Source organism: Ictalurus punctatus, chromosome 6 (assembly GCF_001660625.3).
Source record: "Ictalurus punctatus breed USDA103 chromosome 6, Coco_2.0, whole genome shotgun sequence".
NCBI classification, from domain to species: domain Eukaryota; kingdom Metazoa; phylum Chordata; class Actinopteri; order Siluriformes; family Ictaluridae; genus Ictalurus; species Ictalurus punctatus.
In genome coordinates, this window is record NC_030421.2 from 25,071,461 (window position 1) to 25,095,654 (window position 24,194).

The window sequence follows — 24,194 nt, forward strand, 5'->3', positions numbered from 1 at the left end:
TACATACATGACCATGTGACAATGTCAATTGTTAAAAGTACTATATAAATAAAATTGAATTGAATTTCAGCATAGTATTATAAAAATCTGTCACATTTGCTCGTGTTTGTTTCTGAAAAAAAGACTACTTGAGAAAAATGTTATATATATATATATATATATATATATATATATATATATATATATATATATATATATATATATATAATGAGTTGTTGTTTTTTTTAACTGTGTGCTCCAGGCAATGCCCAGATGGTTATTTCTGTCACAAAGCAGGCCCCAATCCAAATTACAACTTCACCAGCTTTGATAACTTTGGTTGGGCTTTCCTCTCTCTCTTCAGACTGATGACTCAAGACTACTGGGAAAATCTATACCAACAGGTATGTACAGTATGTATTTCTCACCCACTCAGTGGCTGATCTTGAGTTTAAAGCCAATTTATTTTGAAATCTATCATTGTTAGTCACCAATGGCACTATGTTTATGTGCTTGTTTGTGTTCTGTTTTGAGACCTGTGTGTGGGTTATTGTAAGAGGTTTATTAGTTAATTGGATTCCTTTCATTTCTGTCTTTGTTCACCTAATATAACATTTGACCGTAAACAACTTAGCTTTTTATTGGCATGTGAGTTGTACATACATCAGTTTAAAAGCAAATATATTAAGGTTGACGTTTAAATAAAGTAAAATAAGTTGGGTATGGAGCAAGTGCTTCATTGCATTATACAATGCATTTTTGACTATGATTGAATTAATTTGGATGAGAATTAAAATCATCGCATATTAGTGTAAAAAACTGTAAAACAAAACTAAGTGTAAAAAAAAAAGCAGTTGGCATGTAGGTAGTGAAGATGCAGAGACTATTATGTTGGCTATATATTGTATCATATAGAAAGTGATGGTATTCAAATCAGCGAAACATCTATTACCGTTTTGAATTAAACCAAATGCAAAATCTACCTTTTATAATACTACTTCTGATTGGTGAGAGAATTCTAAAAAATCCAAACAAGGACTCAAGAGCACCTTGAGATTACTGCACCAGTTTGATAATGGATAACAGTGAGCTGCATTTTCAGACTCTTCGAGCTTCAGGGAAGATCTATATGATCTTCTTTGTGCTGGTGATATTCCTGGGATCATTCTACCTGGTGAATCTGATCCTGGCTGTGGTGGCCATGGCCTATGATGAGCAGAACCAGGCCACCCTGGAGGAGACTCTGGAAAAAGAAGAAAAGTTCCAGGCTATGATGGAGCAGCTCAGGAGGCAACAAGCTGAGGCCCAGGTATTGCACAGCATTAAATGTAGATATATCAGATGTACAGTATAGAGAGTAGAATAGTACGTCCATTAAAATGCTGGTAGCATGTACTGTATAATGTTATGGGTAAGAGTTCCATTTCATTTTGCAGATGGTTTATGGTTCAGCTTTTTCCAGCCAGTGTGCTGAATCTTGAATCAGGATTTCAAAAAATCTCCTAACAAAATGTACATTAATTTATTTCTATAATAGTTTATCTAGACCTTCTTTTTTTTGCCTTATCAAGCCTGTTATTCCTCATGGAAAAATCCTGTGACCTACAGTGCCTTCCATAGATATTTACCCTACTTAAACCTTTCCACATTTTTGTAGCGTTACAGGTTGTAATTGAAATGGACTTAATTGTAATTTACACAATGTGTCTAACATTCCAAGGTGCCAAATATTTTACTGTGACACAAAGGTTACATAAACCAAAAAGCAGACCTTTGTTGTTTGCCTAAACATTTACCCTCCTCGGTGGAACCACCTTTGGTTGCAGTTATAGCTGTACGTCTTCTAGGATATGTCTCTATCAGCTTTGCATATCTGGATCCTGATATTTCTCTCCATTTCTTTTGGCAAAATTGCTGAAGAGGTGTCAGATTGGATGGAGACCATTGGTGAACAGCAATTTTTAAGCCTTGCCACAGATTCGCACTCAGATTGACATTTGTGCTTTAACTTGGCCATTCAGACACATTTAGGTTCCTGGGTCTGAACATTTAGGTTCCTGGGTCTGAAGTTACCCCCATTTCTGCTTCCATCTCAAGTCTTCCGCAGACTGGAAGATATTGTCTTCTAGGATTACCTGTTTTTGTGCCATCAATCTTGCCCTCAACTTTGACCAGTGCCGTCTCAGATGCAAATGTATGCACAGCATGATGCTCCCACCACCATGATTCACTGCTTAGATGGTGTTCTCAAGGTGCTGAGCAGAGTTGGGTTTCTGTCAATTGTGAAGCTTTGTGCCAAGGCCAGAATGTTTGACTTTCATTCAATCAGAACAAACATTATTTCCACATACTTGCAGAGTGGCCAACATGGGATTTCATGTAGCTTTAAAAAAAAAACTTTTTTTTAGCCAAAAATGGCTTCCTTCTCACCACTCTTCCAAAAAGACCGGGCTGTGGTTATCCTGTGAACAGCATCTCCTGCATTTGTGCTTCTTCAGATTTACCCTTGGTTTCTTGGTTGCTTATCTGAATAATGCCCTAAATACCTGCTCACTGAGTCGCAGTTGTGCCATAGACTTTCCCTTTTAATAATCCCCACTTACACTGTGATGAAAGATACCTAAAGCACAGAATTATTAAAACAAATAGGACTTTCACAAAATTCCTATAATCACCAATTAATATCTGATTTAAAACGTATGACATTCTTATGAAACTTATATTTCTGTACAAGATAGTAAAATATATTTTATCAATATTTGTATATATCCAGTATCTTCCCCCAGTCCAAAGACATGTGCTGTAGGCTGATTGGCATTTCCAAATTGTCTGTAGTGTGCGAGTGTGTGTGCAATTGTACCCTGTGATGGGTTGGTACCCCGTCCAGGGTGTCCCCTACCTTGTGCCTGAGTTCCCTGGGATAGGCTCCAGGCTCCCCCACAACGCTGTGTAGGATAAGCAGTATGGAAAATGCATGGATGGATGTATATTATTTGACATAACTAAATAACAAAAGGTACATTTTGTTAGATACCCATTAAAATCCAATTAAGAACCCACAAAAGTCAAAACTAAAAACCTTATATCAAAATAATACCATATTCCAAAGAATAGCCCACAAAAATCCAATTGATACCAATAATCTACTATGAAGTCAGTTTACCATGGTATTCCCAAGATGTCAGTTTACCATGGTATTCCAACTGAATAACCAATGTAAATTTTCTTCATAATAATATGAAAATTTCAAATAGAAATCCCATGGGAATTACCCATTATAATATAATACATTTCTACTAGGCGGCAGTTGCAGTATTTGAGAGTGGCAAACTTAGTGGAGACAGTTCCTCTGAGGCCTCCAAACTCAGTTCCAAAAGTGCCAAAGAACGATGCAACCGGAGAAAGAAGAGGAAACAGAGAGAGGAGGAAGGGGAGAAAGGGGACAATGAAAAGGTCCACAATTCTGACCCTGAAAACAGCATTACAAGGACCAGCTTCCGATATTCTGAGGATGGAAACATACTGTCATATGATAGGACATATCAATCTCCTCATCAGGTCAGGAATGATTCTCAGCTGCTGTAGTGCTGATCCCTATTGCATGCTCTGTTGATGCATTACAAGCATTTATCTGATCCTAATCAGAGATTATATTATTTTGTACTGGATATTTGTTACTGTTTTGTGAGATAAATAATAATTTCATGGTCGTGAGCATGTATTTAAGCTTCATGTCACCTTTAAAAGAAAGATCAGGGCCGAGTGCGACTGCCATAGTTAATCATTGCATTGCTATTCTTATTCTACATGCTTCCTCCATTCAGCTTCATTTTAATTTTCCATGCAGTGTCTTTACTTTCCACCTTGCTGTCTTTTTGATTTTCCCATGGCAATTTTCAGTACTTTTTTGGTCAATGCCATAAATATAGTTATCCACCAAAATCTTTGCAGCATCGGTTTTGATTTTATTTAGTTCATTTGTTTGGTCTTATCATCATCATCATCATCATCATCATCATCAATCATCATCATCATCGTTTGCCATATTTTATGTTCCGCATGTCCATTTTATGCATCGCATGACCATCTTAACAGTCAATAAATGGCCTCCTTGTGTGATGTTTACATATGAAGTGAGCCTCAGGCCTGTTTTTTTCTGCAGTCACTTGTAAGTATTCAGCCCTCAGTCTTCTCTCCACGCCGCAACAGTAGGACTAGCATCTTTACCTTTCGTGGCCGCCTGGGATCAGAGAATGGATTTGCAGATGATGAGCACAGTCCGTTTGAGGACACAGGCAGCCGCCGTGGCTCGTTGTTTCTGCCACACTGCTCTGAGCGTCTTTACAGTACTGGCAGCAGAAACAGCTTGACCCCACGCGTTTTCCTGTCCCCAAATGGAAAAGTGTGCAGCTCTGTTGATTGCAATGGCACAGTGTCATATGTGAACTCACAGCCCAGCTCTCCGGATGTTCTGCAGTTGCCTGAGGTGACCATAGAAAAAGCCACTACAGATGACAGTGTAAGGAAAATTGCATGTTCTGTGACACTTCAACTATGCACTCAGTTGAAGCAACATGCACAATAGTAAACATCTCACCATAGCCTGCTGAACAGCAGAAGAGACAGAATATGCCTCCTAAAAAAATCCCAAAGCATTTTTTTTTTAAAAATTAAACCTTGTAGTATATTTTCTACACCTCACCTCATGTATGGTGTGCTATAGTGACTATACTATGTTTTAGTTCAAATGGTCTAAATACACTTTGTAACACCTTCATTATGCCTTCTTCTTCAGAGGAGAAAAGAGGAGTACAGGAGGAGATATGAAGCCGAACAACTCTCACCAGGTTTTTTGAATGAGCGGACATCCAGACAGAGGGCTCTGAGTGTAGCTAGTATTATCACCAACACAATGGAAGGTATGTACACTACAGGTTGAACTACTGTATCTGGCTATTATTTATTTAAATGGGAATATCAGAATTTCAGAATATTGATAAAAATGTAATTCAGAATGTTTTGGTAAAATCCGGACTATTCAACAGAAACATACATCCTAAAAATTTACTGTTTCATGTGCCAAGCCATGACAGTCTTTTTTATTGTTACTATAGCCAGTAGTCTACTTACTATGAGAAAATGCAGAGTATATGTATAACAATTATTTCCAAAATGTAAGGTGTATGGCTATGACTTTGAAAAAGATTTAAAAAAGTAAATGAAAACATAACTCTTCAAAATATATCTCACACACATAAAGGACCACAACTTATTTCAATGCAACTTAATTTATCCCATAAGACAATTTTGGCAGCACCAACTGTACAATCCAATACAGCTTTTGGACAGGAAATAAGTTTAGAATTATTTTTTTGTGTGTATGTGTGGACATTTTGGAAATAATCATTGTCCTTATACTTTGCCTTTTTTTCCACAGTAAGTAAACACTTAGTACGTGCTTAGAGTAAAAATACAAAAGCCCATTATGGATTGGTGGATGGACATATAAGCAAGACAACATACACAATAGTTCAGGGCTATTGAATAAAATCCTGAATACCCTGAAGTGTTTGCAGTATAAATAAGGTAAAAAATAAATAAAAATAAAATAATAATAATAAAAAAATTATAAATAATTTATCCTGCTGTTCATTCTTTAAAAATACATTGTTTTATTTACTGGAATTACTGGTTTATATTTGTGTATGCAGTGAGTGTATTGCGAAGGGAATAAAAATCTATTAATAGCAATAGTTAACTTCAATTCAATTACATTTTATTTATATAGCACTTTTAACAATGGACATTGTCCCGAAGCAGCTTTGCAGAAATCTGGGTACAAAATTTCAGTCTAAATTTATCCCCAATGAGGTGAAGGTAGCAAACAAAAACTCCCTGAAGCAACAAGAGAAAGAAGCATTGAGAGGAACCAGAATCAAAAGGAAACTCAAACTAAATTGCAGTCATTAGGCTATCAAAGGGACAACATCAACAGTCATGCCGACTGATAGTGATACCAGCAGACAAAAGAGAAGGTCAAAAGACTTTCAAGAATGGACTGATTAAAATGTGTAAAAACTGCATTAACTAAACACTAGGGGTGTGACATGATGCAAAAATGTGACGTTGTGCATCGTGGAAATGTGCGATTCACATCATGGAAATCAGCGTTCTATTAATTATGGGTCAAATGCAATTGCACTGTTTGAACACCAACGGTCCAAATCTGCTTAACCCATGGAGTTTATATATAGAGATATAAAATAATATATTGAGAGCACACTGGTCCCAGAATTGCATGATAGGTTATTTGGCTACACAACCACACTATAATCATTAAGAAGAGCTTTTTCATTATTTTCCAGGGGTCAGAGACATTGTTTATTCAATCAAATTTTGGGGATGAACTGATGAATATCAGTAGATTAAATTTACCTGCTAATCTGTTGACACAATACAAAGAACCTCTGCAGGGAGAAGCAGGAGAAGTATTTAAGGACAAGCAAAAGAAAAGAGTACTCAAAATAAAGAGATTCATCATTAAGTGTACATGTAGTTCCTTTGATGGTTTGGATAACAAACAAAATTTATACATTTTGTTTGTAAAACCTTGTCTTTTCCATAAACATTGGAAAAGAAAAGTAAATCCAAGTTAGTACATTTATCCAGAATAGACCATTTTCTTCAAAGTAGTCCCCACGTCTTTGTTTAAATTTCAACAAGACAATTATGCTAATATTATTTTAAAAATCATTCTACACCTGTGCTGTGTACACTAGCTTCACAATATCATCATAAATCTTTTCTTTTTATCTACCCCAGTAGCATAATATGCCATAAATATTATTCTGGGTTTTTTTTTCATATTGTTTTCATCTTTTTTTTAATGTTGCAGAGCTGGTGGATTCCAGGCGGAAGTGCCATCCACACTGGTATAAATTTGCGAAAACATTTCTAATCTGGGATTGCTTTCCAGCATGGGTGAAAATAAAGAGATTAATTCGCACGTTTGTTATGGACCCATTTGTGGATCTGTTCATCACCATCTGCATTGTAGTCAATACAATATTCATGGCCATGGAGCATCACACCAACAAGGATCCCAACAAGGATGGTCCCGATTTGTCTGTAGTTCTTAAAGTGGGCAATTATGTAAGAACAATTTTTTTTTATTTTAAGTCACTTTTTGCATTGTATTGTACACTGTTCGAAAGCCCTTATTAAGAGTTCTTTGAGTTACTCATTAAATAGTTACAGGTTCTTAAAAGGGCTTTAGTTTCCAACCCATTCTGACAGAGAATCTGTCTGTTGTAAGGTTCTACATAGAAGCTTTAATAATTCCTCCAGAGGTACAACCAATGAACCTGTAAGGGTTCTAGATTTAAGCAGTACTGCATGAGCAAGTGCGGTTATGCTAAATATTGTGCTGTAAGTGCCTTAGCTGCAGTCATGGGAAAAAGAAATAACACCATCCTTCAATTCTATGTTTTTATTTAAAAGGGTCTAAATAACAACTGTGTGGTCCTCAACAAACAAATAACCTCAGATTTCCATATGTTGTCATTCTTCCCCAAAAAGGTAAACCAAAATCCAGAATCCAGGTAAGTACACCCTCTAAGTCAGTAACACGTAGAACCACTTTTAGCAACAATAACTGAGTTTATCAGTCTCTGACATCAGTCTGGAGAAATTTTGGCCCACTCATATTTACAGCATTGCTTCAGTTCATTGATGTTTGAGGGCATTTGTTTATGTACAGCTGTCTTTATATCCCGCTACAGCATTTCAATGGGGCTGAGCTGTGGACTTTGACTTGGTCATACCAGCACTTTTTTTTTTCCTTCTTTAGCTATTCAGATGTTAATTTGCTTGTGTGCCTGGGATCATTGTCTTGTTATATGACCCAATTTCAGCCCAGCTTAAACTGCTGGACAGATGGCCTCACATTTGTCTTAAGAATTTTCTAGTATAAAGTGGAGTTCATCGTTGTCTCAATGACTGCAAGTTTTCCAGGTCCTGTGGCTGCAGAACAGGCACAAATCATCACCCCTACACCATCATGCTTGACAGTTGGTACAAGGTGTTTGTGGTGATACGATGTGTTTGGTTTTCAACAAACATGGCATTGTGCATGATGACCAAACATCTCCACCTTGGTCTCATCAGTCAAAAGGATATTGTTCCAGAACCTTTGTGGTTTGTTCAGATCCAATTTTGCAAACTTAATTCACGTTGCTGTGTTCTTTTTTGCCAGAAGGGGCCTTTTCTCCACCGTTTCATGAATGCCATACTTGTTCAGTCTTTTTCTGATTGTGCTCTCATGAACATAAACATTTAATGTGCTTACAGAGGCTTGTAGGTCACATGTTGTAGCTCTTGGGTTTTGGTTTTTTGGTCTTTATATCTCTGAGCATTAAATGGCCTGACCTTGAACTGAACGTGCTGGGATGCCCACTCCTGGAAAGTTTGGCAACTGTCGTGAAGACTCTCCATTCACTGTAGAATGATGAATTTCAAATTGTTTCGAGATGGCCTTATAACCCTTGTCAGATTGATGAGCAGCAACAATTGATTTTCTGAGGTCATAGCTGATGTCTTTTCTTCTTGGCGATGTAGAAACACACCTGAGTGCTCCAGAACACCAAACTACCAAAAGTTCTGCATTTATATAGCTAGTCACACTTATTTATGATTAATTAATCTTGTGTATTACATTAATAACACCTGGGTACTATTTACTCTCTTAATGATTGCAAAAGTAGGAAGGGAGTACTTATTTTTTCCAACCTTGTTTGTGAATGTTGGTTTACTTTTTGGGGTAAAATGACTACATATTGAAATCTGTTGTGGGTTTTTTTGTTGTCACCTGAGGTTATTTGTTTGTTTATGGACATTGGTGAGGACCAAATAATTGTTCTTTAGGCCCTGATAAATAAAAACACAGAATTGAAGGAGGGTGTACATTCTTTTTTCCATGACTGTAATCACAGCTGTGCCAATATTCAGTATAACCGCACGATTGTAAGTGCGATACCGCTTCTGTACAACAGTTCTATAAACAAGAAATTAATGCAGCTCGACCAATCAAATTCGTGGACTGGAAGTAACTGTTGTATAATTTACCTTTAGATCCAAGAGTATAGAGACTCTCCACTGCATAACATTTATTGTATACCTTTATGTCCAGGTTTTCACAGGGATCTTTACAGCTGAGATGATCATCAAGATTATAGCCTTGGATCCTTATAACTACTTCCAAGAAAGTTGGAATATATTTGATAGTGTCATTGTAACCCTGAGTATTATGGAGCTTGGGTTGGAAAATGTATCCGGAATGTCTGTTCTTAGGTCATTTCGTTTGGTAAGAAAAGCTACCTGGAATTATTTATATTGAATAGAAACATTTAAAGAACCCATGATCATTTTTACTTAAACTGATTGCTGAAAAGTTTGTAACCTGTCATTTTTTCATCCTAGCTTAGAGTCTTTAAGCTGGCCAAGTCTTGGCCCACTTTACAAATGCTGATCAAAATCATTCACAACTCTGTGGGTGCCCTCAGCAACCTGACACTCGTCCTGGCCATCATTGTCTTCATCTTTGCTGTAGTAGGCATGCAGTTGTTCGGGAAGAATTACAAAGCCCACAAGAATAAAATTTCCACAGACGGTAAACTTCGCTGGCACATGGAAGATTTCTTCCACTCCTTTCTGATAGTGTTCCGTGTGCTGTGTGGTGAGTGGATCGAAACCATGTGGGACTGCATGATGGTGGCTGGACAGCCCATGTGCCTAACTGTCTTCCTCATGGTCATGGTGATTGGAAACCTTGTGGTAGGCATATATTTGTTGTATTGTTTTACATTTATCCTGATTTTCCTGAACATACAGTGCCCTCCACTAATATTGTCACCCTTGGTAAATATGAGAAAAGAAGGCTGTGATAAATTGTCTTTATTGTTTAACTTTTTGATCTTTTGTTTAAAAAAAAATCACAAAAATACTCTGCTCTCATGGATATCAAACAATTGCAAACACAACACAGGTTTATCAAAAATAAAATAAAATAGGTGTGTAACAATTATTGGCACCATTTTAGTCAATACTTTGTGCTACCTCCCTTTGCCAAGATAACAGCTCTGAGTCTTCTATAATGCCTGATGAGGTTGGAGAATACATGGCAAGGGATCTGAGATCATTCCTCCATACAGAATCTCTCCAGATCCTTCAAATTTCAAGGTCCATGCTGGTGGACTCTCCTCTTCAGTTCATCCCACAGGTTTTCTGTGGGTTTGAAGTCAGGGGACTGGGATGGCCATGGCAGGACCTTGATTTTGTGGTCAGTAAACCATTTTTGTGTTGATTTTGATGTATGTTTTGGATCATTGTCCTGCTGGAAGAGCCAACCACGGCCCATTTTAAGCTTTCTGGCAGAGGCAGTCAGGTTCTCATTTAATATCTGTTGATATTTGATAGAGTCCATGATGGCATGTATCCTAACAAAATGTCCAGGTCCTCTGGCAGAAAAAACAGCCCCAAAACATTAAAGAGCCACCACCATATTTAACCGTGGGCATGAGGGACTTTTCCATATGGCTACCTCTCCGTGTGCGCCAAAACCATCTCTGGTGTTTATTACCAAAAAGCTCTATTTTGGTTTCATCTGACCATAGAACCCGATCCCATTTGAAGTTCCAGTAGTGTCTGGCAAACTGAAGATGCTTGTGTTTGTTTTTGAATGAAAGTTGAAAAACCCTTCCAAACAATTTGTGGTGATGTAGGTGACTTCGGATTGTAGTTTTGGAGACTTTCTGACCCCAAGAAGCAACTAACTTCTACAATTCTCCATCTGTGATTCTTGGAGATCTTTTGGCCACTCGAACTATCCTCTTCACAGTGCGTTGAGACAATATAGACACCCAATTCCAGGTTGATTCATAACATATCCAATTGACTGGAACTTCTTAATTATTGCCCTGATGGTGGTAATGGGCATTTTCAATGCTTGTGGTGTTTTCTTATAGCCACGTCCCATTTTGTGAAGCTCAACAACTTTTTGCCGCACATCACAGCTATATTCCTTGATCTTTCCCATTGTTATGAATGACTAAGGGAATTTGGCCTATGTTACCTCATATTTATACCCCTGTGATACAGCAAGTCATGGTTGAACAATTTCTTGTTCCTAGTCACCCAGGTGTATTAAAATATAAAATATAAATGGATATTAATGGGAATATATTTCAAATATATTCATATATTCTCATATGAATTCATAGGGGTGCCAAAAATTGTAGCACACCTATATTTAAGAAAGATATCATTTTTGATAAACCTGTGGTTTTTTTTTTTTTTTTTTTTTTTTTTTTTTGCAGTTGTTTGATATCCATGAGAGCAGAGTATTTTTTTAAAAAGGTTTTTAACAAAAGATCAAAAGGTTAAACAATAAAGACAATTTTTCATAGTCTTCTTTTCTCATATTAACCAAGGGGAGCAATTTTAGTGGACGGCACTGTATGTTAATCTTTTATTTCCAGCTAATTTTATGTCTATAAACAGAAGGCATTGTCTATAATACAGGAACATTAATTGTTTCTTTACTAGTACCCCTTACAAAATGATACATAATAGAATCAGATCTCTGTATTATATGCATGTAGTGACATCTTATCTTACCTCTTTTAGGTTTTGAACCTCTTCCTGGCCTTGCTGCTCAGCTCTTTTAGTGCAGATAACCTGGCAGCCACAAATGATGACTGTGAAAGGAACAACTTGCAGATTGCTATTGCTCGTATCCGCAAGGGTGTCGCGTACAGTAAAGCCCGTCTGCACAGCTTCTTTCACAGCAACTGTTTTAGAAGGACAGAGAATAAAGTAAAGGAGGAACATGGCCTGAAAGATGGCAAGAAGCAGGCTGAAATGTCTACTCATACCACAGTGGAGCTGATTAAAGACCCAGGGTGTGAGAAGGAGGCACCAGGTGCAGACACTGGCTCTGAGAATTTCATCTTCAATTCCAGCTTGTCTATCTCTGTACCCATAGCCACTGCAGACTCTGACCCTGAGTGCCACAACATGGACGATTTAAGCAGTTGCTCTTCTGACATGGAGGAAGATAATGAGGTAAAGTAGCTGACTTTATTAGTTACCAATAGATAATTAGTAAATAAATAGTGTGCACAATAGTGTGCACACAAATAGTGTGCATAATAATCACACATTGATCATCAGATTTTATGTCATTGTGTAGACTGAAGAGATCCATAGAGTCCATACAGTTTGGCTTTGTATAAAGTTGTATATTCATACACATATGCTTCCACTGTCTTAGACTGAGAAGAAGGCTATAGCTGTTTGACATTTTAGGATCAGGAACTCTGTCTCCAGATTACGTTATGCGCCATTTAAGCATGCAAGTGTGGGCTCCTCTTGAAAACATACATAATTGCTTTGTGCTATTTAAATAGGAAAAAAGACTGGTGGTTGGTGGTTTTCTGCAACCTTTTATATATTGTAATATTTTCTCCTGATATTTATAATGAATGAGCTTTAGCATAACATTTAGTTAAAATGGACAATAATTTAATATTTTTTGGTGTATGTGTAGCAGCCTGGTACAAAAACACTGGAAACTGTTATGGCTAAAATCTGGAAAACAGATAAAAAGAGGAAAAATTTTATTTTGAAACTAAAATAGGGTTTTTCTGCCTATAATATATTTTGACACTGGAACCAGAAAAATATGTCAGAGCGATGTGGAAATCTCTTATTTAATTTTTAATCTTGTCTTGGCTGTTTTCCTGGGAAGATCATGTTGCGTAAGGAGACAGTTAGCAAAATGCAGGGGTAAAAACAGTCTGTCTCATACAATGAATGTCAGTTTTTGATCAAGTTGTAGAAAAGCTATGTGTCATAGCAAAACGGACATAATCCTAATCAATTCTGTTTGTGTCATGTGTTCATGATGCTCATGTATGGAATCTTGAAATATACTTTTGGTAACTGGAATTATAAAATTCTAGGATTTTACAAACAGGAAATAGTATAGTTCAGTTCAGGAAGGCCTGTAGTTCTCAAAATTATATATAGTAGAAAATGTCTAAATTGTACTATGTTGAGTAGTTTCCTAAGGTGCCACATATGTAGTACTAAATAAAGCTTTCTTCCTGCAGTCCCGGAAGAGCATGCTGATATATTTTTTCTCATGCTTACTCCTCTTAACCTGGTTTGTTATTACAGCTCTTTCAGAGATGCTCTCAGGATTTCAGACAGGAGACTTGTAAGACTCATTTACTGAACATACCACACCTACCATATAGATTGCATTTACCACTCATGAGAAGGGATACATAGTCCCATGTAGTTTTTGTGACTGAACTCAGATTTTTTTGTCTCTTTTCAGTCCTCTCATATTTCCTGATATATGCAGGAAGAATATGTTCTCCATTATTCATTCTTTTTATTTTATTTTGTCGTATATGTGTTGTTTCTGTGGGACTATCACATCGTGAATGAGCAGCATTGCTTATTTCATTGATGGATGTATGTTTGATTGGTTTGACTTTTCCTGTTGTTCACTCAAATGTCACAGAATGCTCTTACTGATCACGTTAACCTGAAGGAATGTGTTTTGGTTCATAATGTCAAAATTCATCAGTTAAAATCATTAAATGAGTGTCAAAACATGTCTGATGACATTTCACATTCTCCATATTGGAATGATGAAAGCAGAATTTGGCAATACTGTAAGCAGGTAAAAGATAAATAAGCTTTCTTTCTACTTTATTCAATAGGCAGAGACTAAAGTGGCTTGCATAGATATTCACCCTCCTTGAATGTTTCCATATTTTTTAATGTGTAGTCCATAATATTGCAGTGGGTAGAAAAATCTAAATAGTTTGGAGAATCATTTACAAACAAAAAATGTCAACATGTGTTTCAATAAGTATTCACCCCTGTTACTGTGAAATGTCTAAATTAGTTGCGGTACAAACACTTGCCATCTGAAGTCGCATAATTAGTTGAATAAAGTTCACCTGGGTGCATTTAAAGTATTGTGTAATCTCAGTATAAATATACATGTTCCTGGAAGGCATCTGAATTTGTTTCCTAAACAAACAACATCATGAACACCATGAAGCTATCAAAACAGTTTTGCGACAGAGTTCTAGAATAGTATCAATCAGGGATGGTTATGAAAAAAATATACCACGGAGCACCATTGAATCCAATATTAAATTTTTTTAAAGAATATGGCATAACCGTGACTCTGCTTAGAGGAAGTCATACACAAAAAGTCAGTGGTGACATAATAAGGGCATTAGTCAGAGAAACAACTAAGTGGCCAATGTCAACATTATGCTACCATCACCATGCTTCACAGTATAGTGTTAATAAGTTCCTAGGTCTTTGTCTTCTTTATGCTCTTTGTTAAGTATTTCCTCTAATAAACTTTGGGGTTTCCAGGAACAGGTGTATTTATACTGAGATCATGTGACACTTTACAGGTGGACACCAATCAACTCATTAGGTGACTTCTGATGGCAACTGATTACACCAGAACTAAATTTGGGTGTTCACAGCAACATGGGTTAATACTGTGCAATCACAACTTTTTTTTTCTTTTAATTGTGTAAATAATTATGCAAACTATATTGTTCTCTTATGGAATATAAGATTCAAGACATATAATCCCAATTAAGTGTAAGTTCAAGGTTTTAGATTGTAACACTACAAAATGTAGAAAAATTAAAGGAGGATGAATACTTATGCAAGGCAGTGTGTGTGTGTGTGTATATATATATGTGTGTGTGTGTGTTTATATATATATATATATATATATATATATATATATATATATATATATATATATTCTGGAAGTAAAATTTGAGGATTTGGTGGTGGCCTGCTTACATCATACCCAGGAGAGCCTCATTAACTGGCTTTGGTAAAAGCAAAATGCTGCTGGCTGCTACATGTTTTCCGAGTGGCACTGATGGGTGACCTTTTGCTCACCCCAAGAACCATATGTGTTTTAAAAGAGTTGCATACAATAAAGGTAACTGAATATTCACATTTTTGTCCCCAAAGATAACTAGCAACAATAATACAGCTTTTTTAAATTCAGTATTAGCATGATGAAAATCTCTTAGAAACTAAAAAATGCGACATATATTTGCTTGGTGTATATAAATTAAATTTCACAGACATTAAAATTGTAGTCCTATGAATGTCTCTCTGAAGAGGTGCAGAGTGCCAGTAACCTAATGGCATTTTTTGAGAGGTCTAAAATTATATGAATATTACATATGAAAAAGGAAAACATGTAATTGTTGAGTCAGTTTATTTGTTCATGTAAAAACTGTCCTGAATGTACTGAAGTGTTCATATATTTGTGGATATCAAAGCTTTAAATGAACCATGCTCTTAATGCATGCTTTTCAAATAAAGTGTTATCAAGTTTACCTACAGAATGTTCCTTATTGCAACCAAGCTCTTACCTACAGTATCTCTCATAGCTGAACTGATTTATTATTAAAAATCTGTTTGAAGATATTCGAAGCTGCATTTGCATATTGAAACAGTCTGTGGGTATATCATTTGATTGCCTTTGCATGCACTTTGGTATGTGAAAAACAGTCATGGGCTGAGCTTGGCCTCATGATGGTCATTAGCTGATGACTTGCCTTAGATGGTGGACTTCTGAGGAACTGTGTGTCATCTCCTCAGTGATGCCGTGATGATTGGCTCCATTAGAGATGTTGTCATGGAGATGTGTTGTGTGTGTGCATTGCTCTTATAGAAGCTGTCAGATGGTATGAGCTCTTCAGAGGGCAGCACAGTGGACCTCCAGCCCCTGAAGGAGAGAAGAGAATCACTTGACTTTGAGCTTGAATTACCTGTGGATGATCCAGCGGCTTGTTTTACACAAGGTGAGAGAATCACTGCAGGGACAAACTTACTACACTCACCGTCCTTTTTATTATGAACACCTGTACACGAGCACATTCATGCATTATCCAATCATGTCACAGCAGTGCATTGCATTAATTCATTACAGCTCAAGAGCTTCATTATATTTAGAGTGGAATCTGAGGCTATAGTAGGCAGAGGCTTACCAAAACTGGACAGTTGAAGATAGATAAAACATCAGTTCTGCCCAGTTTCGGTGAGCCTGTTCCCACTGTAGCCTCAGATTGCTGATCTTTGCTGACAGTAGAACAGCATGATCTTGACTTCTCATGTTGGAGCTGCACTGCCTCGAGGTACAATATGATGTGTGTCCTGAGATGCTTTTCCGCTCACCATGGTTGTAAAGTGTGGTTATTTGAGTTACTGCCGTGTCAGCTCCTGTCAGTTCGAATTAGTCTGGCCTTTCTCTGACCTCTCTCATCATGAGGCGTTTTCACCCGCAGAACTGCTGCTCCCTGGATGTCTTTTTGTTTTTCAGACCATTCTATGTAAATTTTAGAGACTGTTTTGTTTTAAAAGTACCAGGGGATCAGCAGTTTCTGAAATACACGAACCAGCTCATCTGGCACCAACAACCATGCTACGATTAAAGCCACATAGATCACACTTTTTCTTCATTCTGATGTTTGGTGTGAACATTAACTAAAACTCTTGACCTGTATTTGCGTGATTTTATGTATTGCACTGCTGCCACATGATTCAGTCCATACAGGATTTGCAGACTTATTTTTGAATGTTGTGGCTAAAAATGCTTGATTTTGCCGCAGGTTTTTTCAAAATTTCTATTGCAACAAAAAATTTGCGGAATTTTTTGTGCTGTTTTGGTGGAAAACTGCTTGAATTGGTGAAATTGCAATTCCATTAAATTGTTTTGTCTTTTGCAGTGATGTTTGTTCGTAAATGAGACCTTTTAGCTGTAATCCTGTTCGACGCTTATAAATCGAAGAGGGCTTTGGCTAAATGCGCGTTGAGATGACGTCACATGGACCAAATCTTGAAAAATTTAGAAAAATTTCAAGCTCCTCCGAATCTAGGTTTATAAATAAACAAAAAATGAATGCAAATAACCAAACATAACTTTATCTTTGCAATTTATTTGCAATATTTACCAATTACAATGATAATAGCTACACTAGTTGTGTAAAACTGTTATGGATTTGGTTACTGACCACTACTGCAGCTCAGATAACTATATGTCGGGCCGGCGCCGATATGTTTAAGTTTGAGATGTCAGTCATGTTCATTATCGCTTCAGCGATAAGCAGTTGGCTATTAGGTTCAGCCCTTTAGAGAGATCTCCCGATCATCATATGGAGAAGCCATGTATCTGGGAGGGAACAGGAAAAAACACACTGTTCAATAAACTCCCAGTAAAGCTGTGCGTCCTGGTGGGCCCCAAAATGACATATTAAAAATCTGTTGTCCAGTGAGCGTTAATCTTCACTCCCATTAAAACACAGTGTACTTTGATCTGTGTCAGGGGTTTCAACAGAGATTTTTCATGCAGGCATGAAATGAAGCATGAAATGAATGAACAGCGCAATATAAGTGAGATAGTTGACAAATTTGATTTGCTAAAATATTGAATTTCTCCACGAGTGATGAATAATATAGACACATTTCTGCATTTAATATAGAAACATTTCACTGCTGCATGAAATTTTAGGAGAGGTTGGGGTTCCATGTAGTCTTAAAGAAAAAGCTGGTTACATTTTCACAGAGCACAGTTTGCAGTAAGCGTTGATGGCCATCATTAATTGTGCAATATGTCCAGATTGTTGTCATTGCACATTGTCTGTTCATTACTGCAGCAGTATATTTACATTTACATTTGTTCATTTAGCAGATGCTTTTATCCAAAGCGACTTACAAATGAGGAAATACAAGCAAAGCGATATATCAAGCAGAGAATAATACAAGTAGTGCTACCATGCAAGATTTATAATTGGCATATACTAGGCTTTTTTCAAATAGTATCACATGGTATTGGATGTTGGTTTAGGAGAACTTTTTAAAAGTAAATAAGCATGGTGTCACACTGATACCTGATACCAGTATCAGCAGTGGTTCTATGCAGGTCTCTTTCCAATGATGTATGGCATACAGGGGGAGTGAAAATATAACAGCAGAATATAGTCCATAATTTTGTATATCTGCAAAATGGACCTATCACAGATGTATATATCTGTATTAATATACTAAATGGACAGTGAATGTAGATACAATATAGGTGTACCCAACAAGTATCCAGTATATATCTGTGCGTGTGTGTGTGTGTGTTTCTATGGAACCCAGATGTTTTCTTTGTAAATGCATATAAAAAAAAATTATGAATCCCCTACCTAAGAATGAAAGTTCTTCTTTTTCCCAGCCTGTGAGAACAGGTTTCCTTGTTGCCAGGTGAATGTGGAAAAAGGCAAATGGAAGACGTGGTGGAACATCAGACATACCAGTTACAGGATAGTGGAGCATAACTGGTTTGAGTCATTCATCATCTTTATGATCCTGCTGAGCAGTGCAGCACTGGTGAGGAGTTGTGTACTTTTGTCAGTGAGGCGTACGTGTGCACGTGGTCATAACAGATCTTATTAAGGCACTGAAAGGAACAATAAGATTTATATTTAATGTGTGATATTTGGTACTGTGTAATGTAATGTACTGCAATGTAATACATTTTCTGGATTTTGTTTTAGGCCTTTGAAGACATATACATTGAGAAAAAGAAGACTGTAAAGACTGTTTTGGAATATGCCGATAAAGTGTTTACCTACATCTTCATATTGGAGATGCTTTTGAAATGGCTGGCGTATGGATTTGCTAAATACTTCACCAATGCGTGGTGCTGGCTTGACTTCTTGATAGTTGGCGTATGTACTAATTTTGAAAATTGACAAGCACGTTTGAAAATTATTTTTGACGCTGATTTGATTCATGTTCATACTTACTGCAATTACCTTTTTGTGGGCAATATTATTTGTGCCTGTGTATTGTGTGTATTCATTTGTATGTCAGGGAGATGGGCGCTACTGCATTTGATGTGTATCTGAGCGTGATTCTGTTTGAAAGGGATTGAGTGAGTGAATTGATTGCCCATTTGTAGGTCTAAGGCCACTACTCATGGGACTAAACTGATGGAAGGAAAGAGGGATAAGATGAGACAAATGAGAAAAGTGGCTCCTGATTACATCATTTATATTTACCTGTGTGTGTGTGTGTGTGTGTGTGTGTTGGTGTGAATGTGTGTGTGTTTGTAGGTCTCTCTGGTCAGCCTAGTGGCCAACGCCTTCGATATTTCAAAGCTCACTCCCATTAAATTTCTCCGTACACTGCGATCCCTGAGACCTCTCCGTGCTCTATCACGCTTTGAAGGCATGAGGGTAAGAGGCACATCTATTACTTTTGCTTCCTGCCCACTTGCTGCACAAATAAATCGCAACTGTGGTGACTGGCAATCAATATGGAAAATGAAGCACATAAAATTATAGCATAATAATACTAAAGCCCTTAATTATCAGAATCAGAATCTCTTTAATAGCCAGTATGATTTACAGACAGGAATTTGCAGTAGTGAATTCAGATATGCAAGTGTAGTAATTAAGGTGTGTGCAACTGGAGTGTAAGACAGTAGGTGTATATAAGGTGCCGTGTACCAGTTCAAAAGTTCAATAATAAAATGGCTTCCAGAAAGAAGCTTTGCTGGTGGTGTGATGTGGGGGGAGGGGCAGTTGCTTTGTACTGCCTACGAGATGGTAGCAGGGCAGAAAGGTGTCTGCCAGTGTGGATATTGTCTACATAGATCTTTTCAGCGCTCTGTATTTAGCTCTGGAGGAATATAGGCTCTTGATACAGGGGTACTTGTGACAGATGATCCTCTCAGAAGAGCAAATGACCTGTTGAAGTCTGAACTTGGAGAGCAGATGTAGATGGGAACCAGATGGAGATGGAGGTGGTGAGGATGCTCGCCATGGTGGCTGAGTACGCATTGACCAGTTGGTCAGTCAGCACCTAAAGCTGATTGTTCATAGCTGATAGTAATTGTGCTAAAAATAGTGGTTTAAGTGAACAACTGGAACCTGTCATTTGTAGCAGGGCCGCAGTGTTAATGAGATCCTTAAAGCATTGAGGTTATTAAGTGTGTATTACGGATGTAACCGAAAAGTTCAAAGCTATGTTGTGTGTTTAACTGTTTTGGCACATGAGCAGCAGGTTTTTACTTTCATGCAGGTGAGTGGTCAGATATAAAGCTTACAAGACTAAGAATAAACACATTCATTTACGTAAAGACGAGTCACCGTGCAATATGTCTACAATATTCATCCATTCATCATTAGTAAATGTGTCACAATGTTTTAAATTATACTACTAGATTGTTTATATTTCCAGAAATAGAACCAAATAAATGTATTAGAAAATATCATGGTAGGTACATACCAACTGCATGAGCAAGATTACAAAAACAATCCCAGCACAAACCTGTAGGTGAGACCATTATAAACTTGAGTGATGTAGCTGAGGTTGAGAAACTCTCAGAACCACTTCTACAGTACCTCTAGGGTTTTTCCCCCCAGCGTGTTCCATTGTTTCTGGGGATATAGTGGTAGGGTTCATATTTTAAAAAGTCTGGTTTAGGCCACTTCATGTAGAAATCTGAATACAGATACAAATTTAAACATTTGGTACACTATACAGATACAGTCACAGATACAGATAGTAGCATTGCGTTACACCCCTAGTGTGTATATCACTAGTGCAGGCCACTTTGACTCTGTACAGATTCTATCCTTGTCTCCACTTCTGACTCTTCTGACTCCAGCCAAATGTGTTTCAGAACATTGGATTTAGTCTCCATTATCCTGAAGGAAGGTTTAGTGAGCTGCACAAGAGCTGCCCATATTAAATTGTTGGCTGTAATTTGAACTATAATGTAGGTCAAAAGGTTGACAAAAAGGCATTGCTCAGTTCTGGACATTACCTTGATGCAGTGCTATGTTTGGCAATCCTGATAATTTTACTACACAACAATGGGGAACTGCTGGTGACAGTGCAGGATAGATATGTGCATGCTTAACAGTAGGAGCTTGAAAGACATGGTATTAATCAAATGTTATAGTTTGCTGCATGGCTTTCCTTATGTGGTAAACATAAGGTAAACACTCTCCCATCTGTAAGACTATCCTTTCATCACTTTACTGGATCTGTGCTGCTGTTTGAAAAACTACACATTTAATCTGTACGTATCATTTTCTTAAAATTTTAAAATATACTACCTGTGTTTAATTCTTAGAAATAGGTTTGCTTATTAACTCTAAACAAATACTCACGACATGGTGATTCCGCAATGAGTTTTTTTTAAACATACTTAAAAAAACAAAAAACCACACAATAAAAACAGTATGGCCTGCACAGAAGCTTTCCTTTCCTCACCTCTCTTTGTGTTCCCTGCTACAACCATAGATCTAGCTTTTTTGGCAACAATTTGTGGCATTGTGGTACTTTGAATTGTGCATTTTGGCAGTAACTTTACTCTTGGTTTCTCTTTAAATTCTTATTTTGCAACTTCTGATCCACTCCTAAGAATATGCTAACTGCAAAATAAAATGGATTAGAGGACTTTCTGGGTGTAACAGTATTGTAATCCAATGTTTTACTGCTTTCCAATAGGTGGTGGTCAACGCTCTTTTTGGTGCCATTCCCTCCATTGTGAATGTGCTGCTTGTCTGTCTCATCTTCTGGCTCATCTTTAGCATCATGGGTGTCAACTTGTTTGCTGGAAAATTTTATGAATGTGTGAATGCAACCTCCGGCTCTCGCTTGGATTTGAACCAGGCCTCGAACTTCACCGAATGTTTGTCGTTTGGCAAAAGTGCCCGGTGGAAAAATGTAAAGATCAACTTTGATAATGTTGGAGCAGGATATCTGGCTTTGCTGCAAGTGGTAAGTAATAAAGTATTCTTTAAATAAATGACAGCTTGATATCTAAATGTCCAAAAAAATTTGTGTTTCTGTTCATTTATATCAGTCTTTAATTTATTTTCCTGTGTCCTCTTAGGCAACTTTCAAAGGCTGGATGGACATTATGTATGCTGCAGTAGACCACCGTGGTGTAAGTTTATGCTTTAAAAATCCTTATGTGTGAGCTCCTAGTGGTGCTACAGAAAAGTGTTTGCCCTATTTTTGAAAAATCGCAAGAGAGCAAAACTGGCCATGCTATCTGGGTGGGACACACCTATTGTGGGCATCTGTGACTCATGTATGTGGAAGAGGGCAGTGACCACATAGCATGAAGTGGCTGCCGTCATGTCTCTCAGAGGATGCACATGCTAGCCTTCACTCTCCCCGGTTGGTAGCTGTTGTGTTATAGAACGAGAGATGGCTGGTGGGTATGAATTGGCAAATGATCAAATTGGGGAGAAAAACAGTGGAAAATTGTAACATAAGCATTTAGGATTGCGCTAGTAGGCGAGAGTGTATAATTCCATATTCCTGACATTTACTGCTCTTTGTACCTGTGTAGGTAAATCTACAGCCTCAGTTTGAGGCAAGTCTGCTCTACTACATCTACTTTGTAATTTTCATCATATTTGGGTCCTTCTTCACATTGAACCTTTTCATTGGCGTCATTATTGACAACTTCAATCAGCAGAAAAAAAAGATAAGTATTTATTTTAACATTAATGTAAACTCTTATAAACTGTTCTGTTATAAAGTCTCTGTCAATATAAATAGCTAAACAGTTTATTGCATATTATATCAGTTAAATGTTAGATGTTATGCTATAGCTCCTTTAACATTAAAGTATAGGTATATTTAGAACCATGCTTGCATAATATATATATATATATATATACACACACACACACACACACACACACACACACACACACACACACACACACACATATATGTTAATATATTAATAAAATAAATACACGTAGTCGTTTGCAGTAAATTTGCTAATTCAAGGGCCAGAGTATCATGAGAAGTACTCTGATTTTCCAGTATAAGTTGGAAATGTAACTTTGCTCTGTTCAATTACTTTGGAGGCCAAGACATTTTTATGACAGAGGAACAGAAGAAATATTACAATGCCATGAAGAAACTTGGCTCAAAGAAGCCTCAAAAACCAATTCCCCGGCCATCGGTAAGACATTCCACTGATTATATACTACCAGTCAAAAGTTTGGCCCAACCATTTCATAGAAGGGGTTTTTAAAATTAGTTTTACTATTATTTACTATTTTAGAATAATTTACATTTGCATTTACATTTTATTCATTTAGAAGATGCTTTTATCCAAAGCGACTTACAAATGAGGAAATGCAAGCATATATAAGTTATATATAAAACAGAGAACAATACAAATAGTGCTACCATACAAGATCTTTTAATTGAGTTCTAGAGAAGCAAAGTGCACAGAGTAGAGGTGTAAGAGCCATAATAATAATGACATTAATATGACAATAATGGCATTTCATAGTTATTCTGTTTCATATAATGTCTATGAAATAATATATGTGGAATAATGCCGTGAACAAGAAAATTGTGTAACAAATTTTATTTCAATTTCAAAAACTATTTTACATTTTAAATTCTTAACAGTATTCCTTGATCACACTTGGCATCTTCTCAACCAGCCTCATAATGGCACTTCACCCAGGAGGCTTTTGTTAAACTTCCCAAATTGGCCGAGCTCCTCACAGCTTCTCCTAATTTCTAAATGAAAAGTACTTAATTAAAGAAACAATTTAATTTTGAGTAAAAATTAAATTAAAATTTTGACTTGTTTTCAGTAAAAAATTACTTATCAAAATGACATTATAAATGAAATTTAAACATGGCCATAAACATTCCTATTTACAGTATATTTGTCTTTCAAACACCTCAGGTTTTTGTTTTTTCTTTGTTTATAGAACAAGCTCCAGGCTCTTCTCTTTGACATTGTAACAAATCAAGCTTTCGACATCTTCATTATGGTACTTATTTGCCTTAACATGCTCACTATGGTGGTGGAATCAGAAGATCAGAGCCAAGAAGCACGCAGTCATCTGAAAAGGATTAACATGGTGTTTGTGGCATTGTTTACAATGGAATGTGTACTAAAGATGATCACACTTCGACAGTATTTCTTCACTAATGGCTGGAACATTTTTGACTTTATAGTGGTTATTCTCTCAATAGTTGGTAAGATTTGGTGATTTGTATGTGATCAGAAATTGTGTTTTATATTTAGGGAGCTACCATACAAT

At 36.9% G+C, this 24,194-nt stretch overlaps 1 protein-coding gene across 3 annotated transcripts in view; it reads left to right on the top strand.

The window, feature by feature from the left end:
• Window positions 1–24,194, top strand: part of scn1laa (sodium channel, voltage-gated, type I-like, alpha) — a 42,690-nt gene that overhangs the window by 14,490 nt on the left and 4,006 nt on the right. For 2 of the 3 annotated variants that reach the window (XM_017470849.3, XM_053681054.1), the window contains 18 exons: window positions 242–383; window positions 1,082–1,288; window positions 3,280–3,537; window positions 4,142–4,498; window positions 4,775–4,898; window positions 6,875–7,131; window positions 9,167–9,340; window positions 9,457–9,810; window positions 11,662–12,099; window positions 15,779–15,908; window positions 18,320–18,474; window positions 18,642–18,815; window positions 19,203–19,325; window positions 21,610–21,882; window positions 21,998–22,051; window positions 22,463–22,600; window positions 22,985–23,089; window positions 23,859–24,129. In XM_017470849.3, coding sequence (XP_017326338.1) covers window positions 242–383; window positions 1,082–1,288; window positions 3,280–3,537; window positions 4,142–4,498; window positions 4,775–4,898; window positions 6,875–7,131; window positions 9,167–9,340; window positions 9,457–9,810; window positions 11,662–12,099; window positions 15,779–15,908; window positions 18,320–18,474; window positions 18,642–18,815; window positions 19,203–19,325; window positions 21,610–21,882; window positions 21,998–22,051; window positions 22,463–22,600; window positions 22,985–23,089; window positions 23,859–24,129 — 3,734 coding nt within the window. The remainder of the gene's footprint in view (window positions 1–241; window positions 384–1,081; window positions 1,289–3,279; window positions 3,538–4,141; window positions 4,499–4,774; window positions 4,899–6,874; window positions 7,132–9,166; window positions 9,341–9,456; window positions 9,811–11,661; window positions 12,100–15,778; window positions 15,909–18,319; window positions 18,475–18,641; window positions 18,816–19,202; window positions 19,326–21,609; window positions 21,883–21,997; window positions 22,052–22,462; window positions 22,601–22,984; window positions 23,090–23,858; window positions 24,130–24,194) is intronic. The other variant, XM_053681055.1, reaches the window with a different exon arrangement.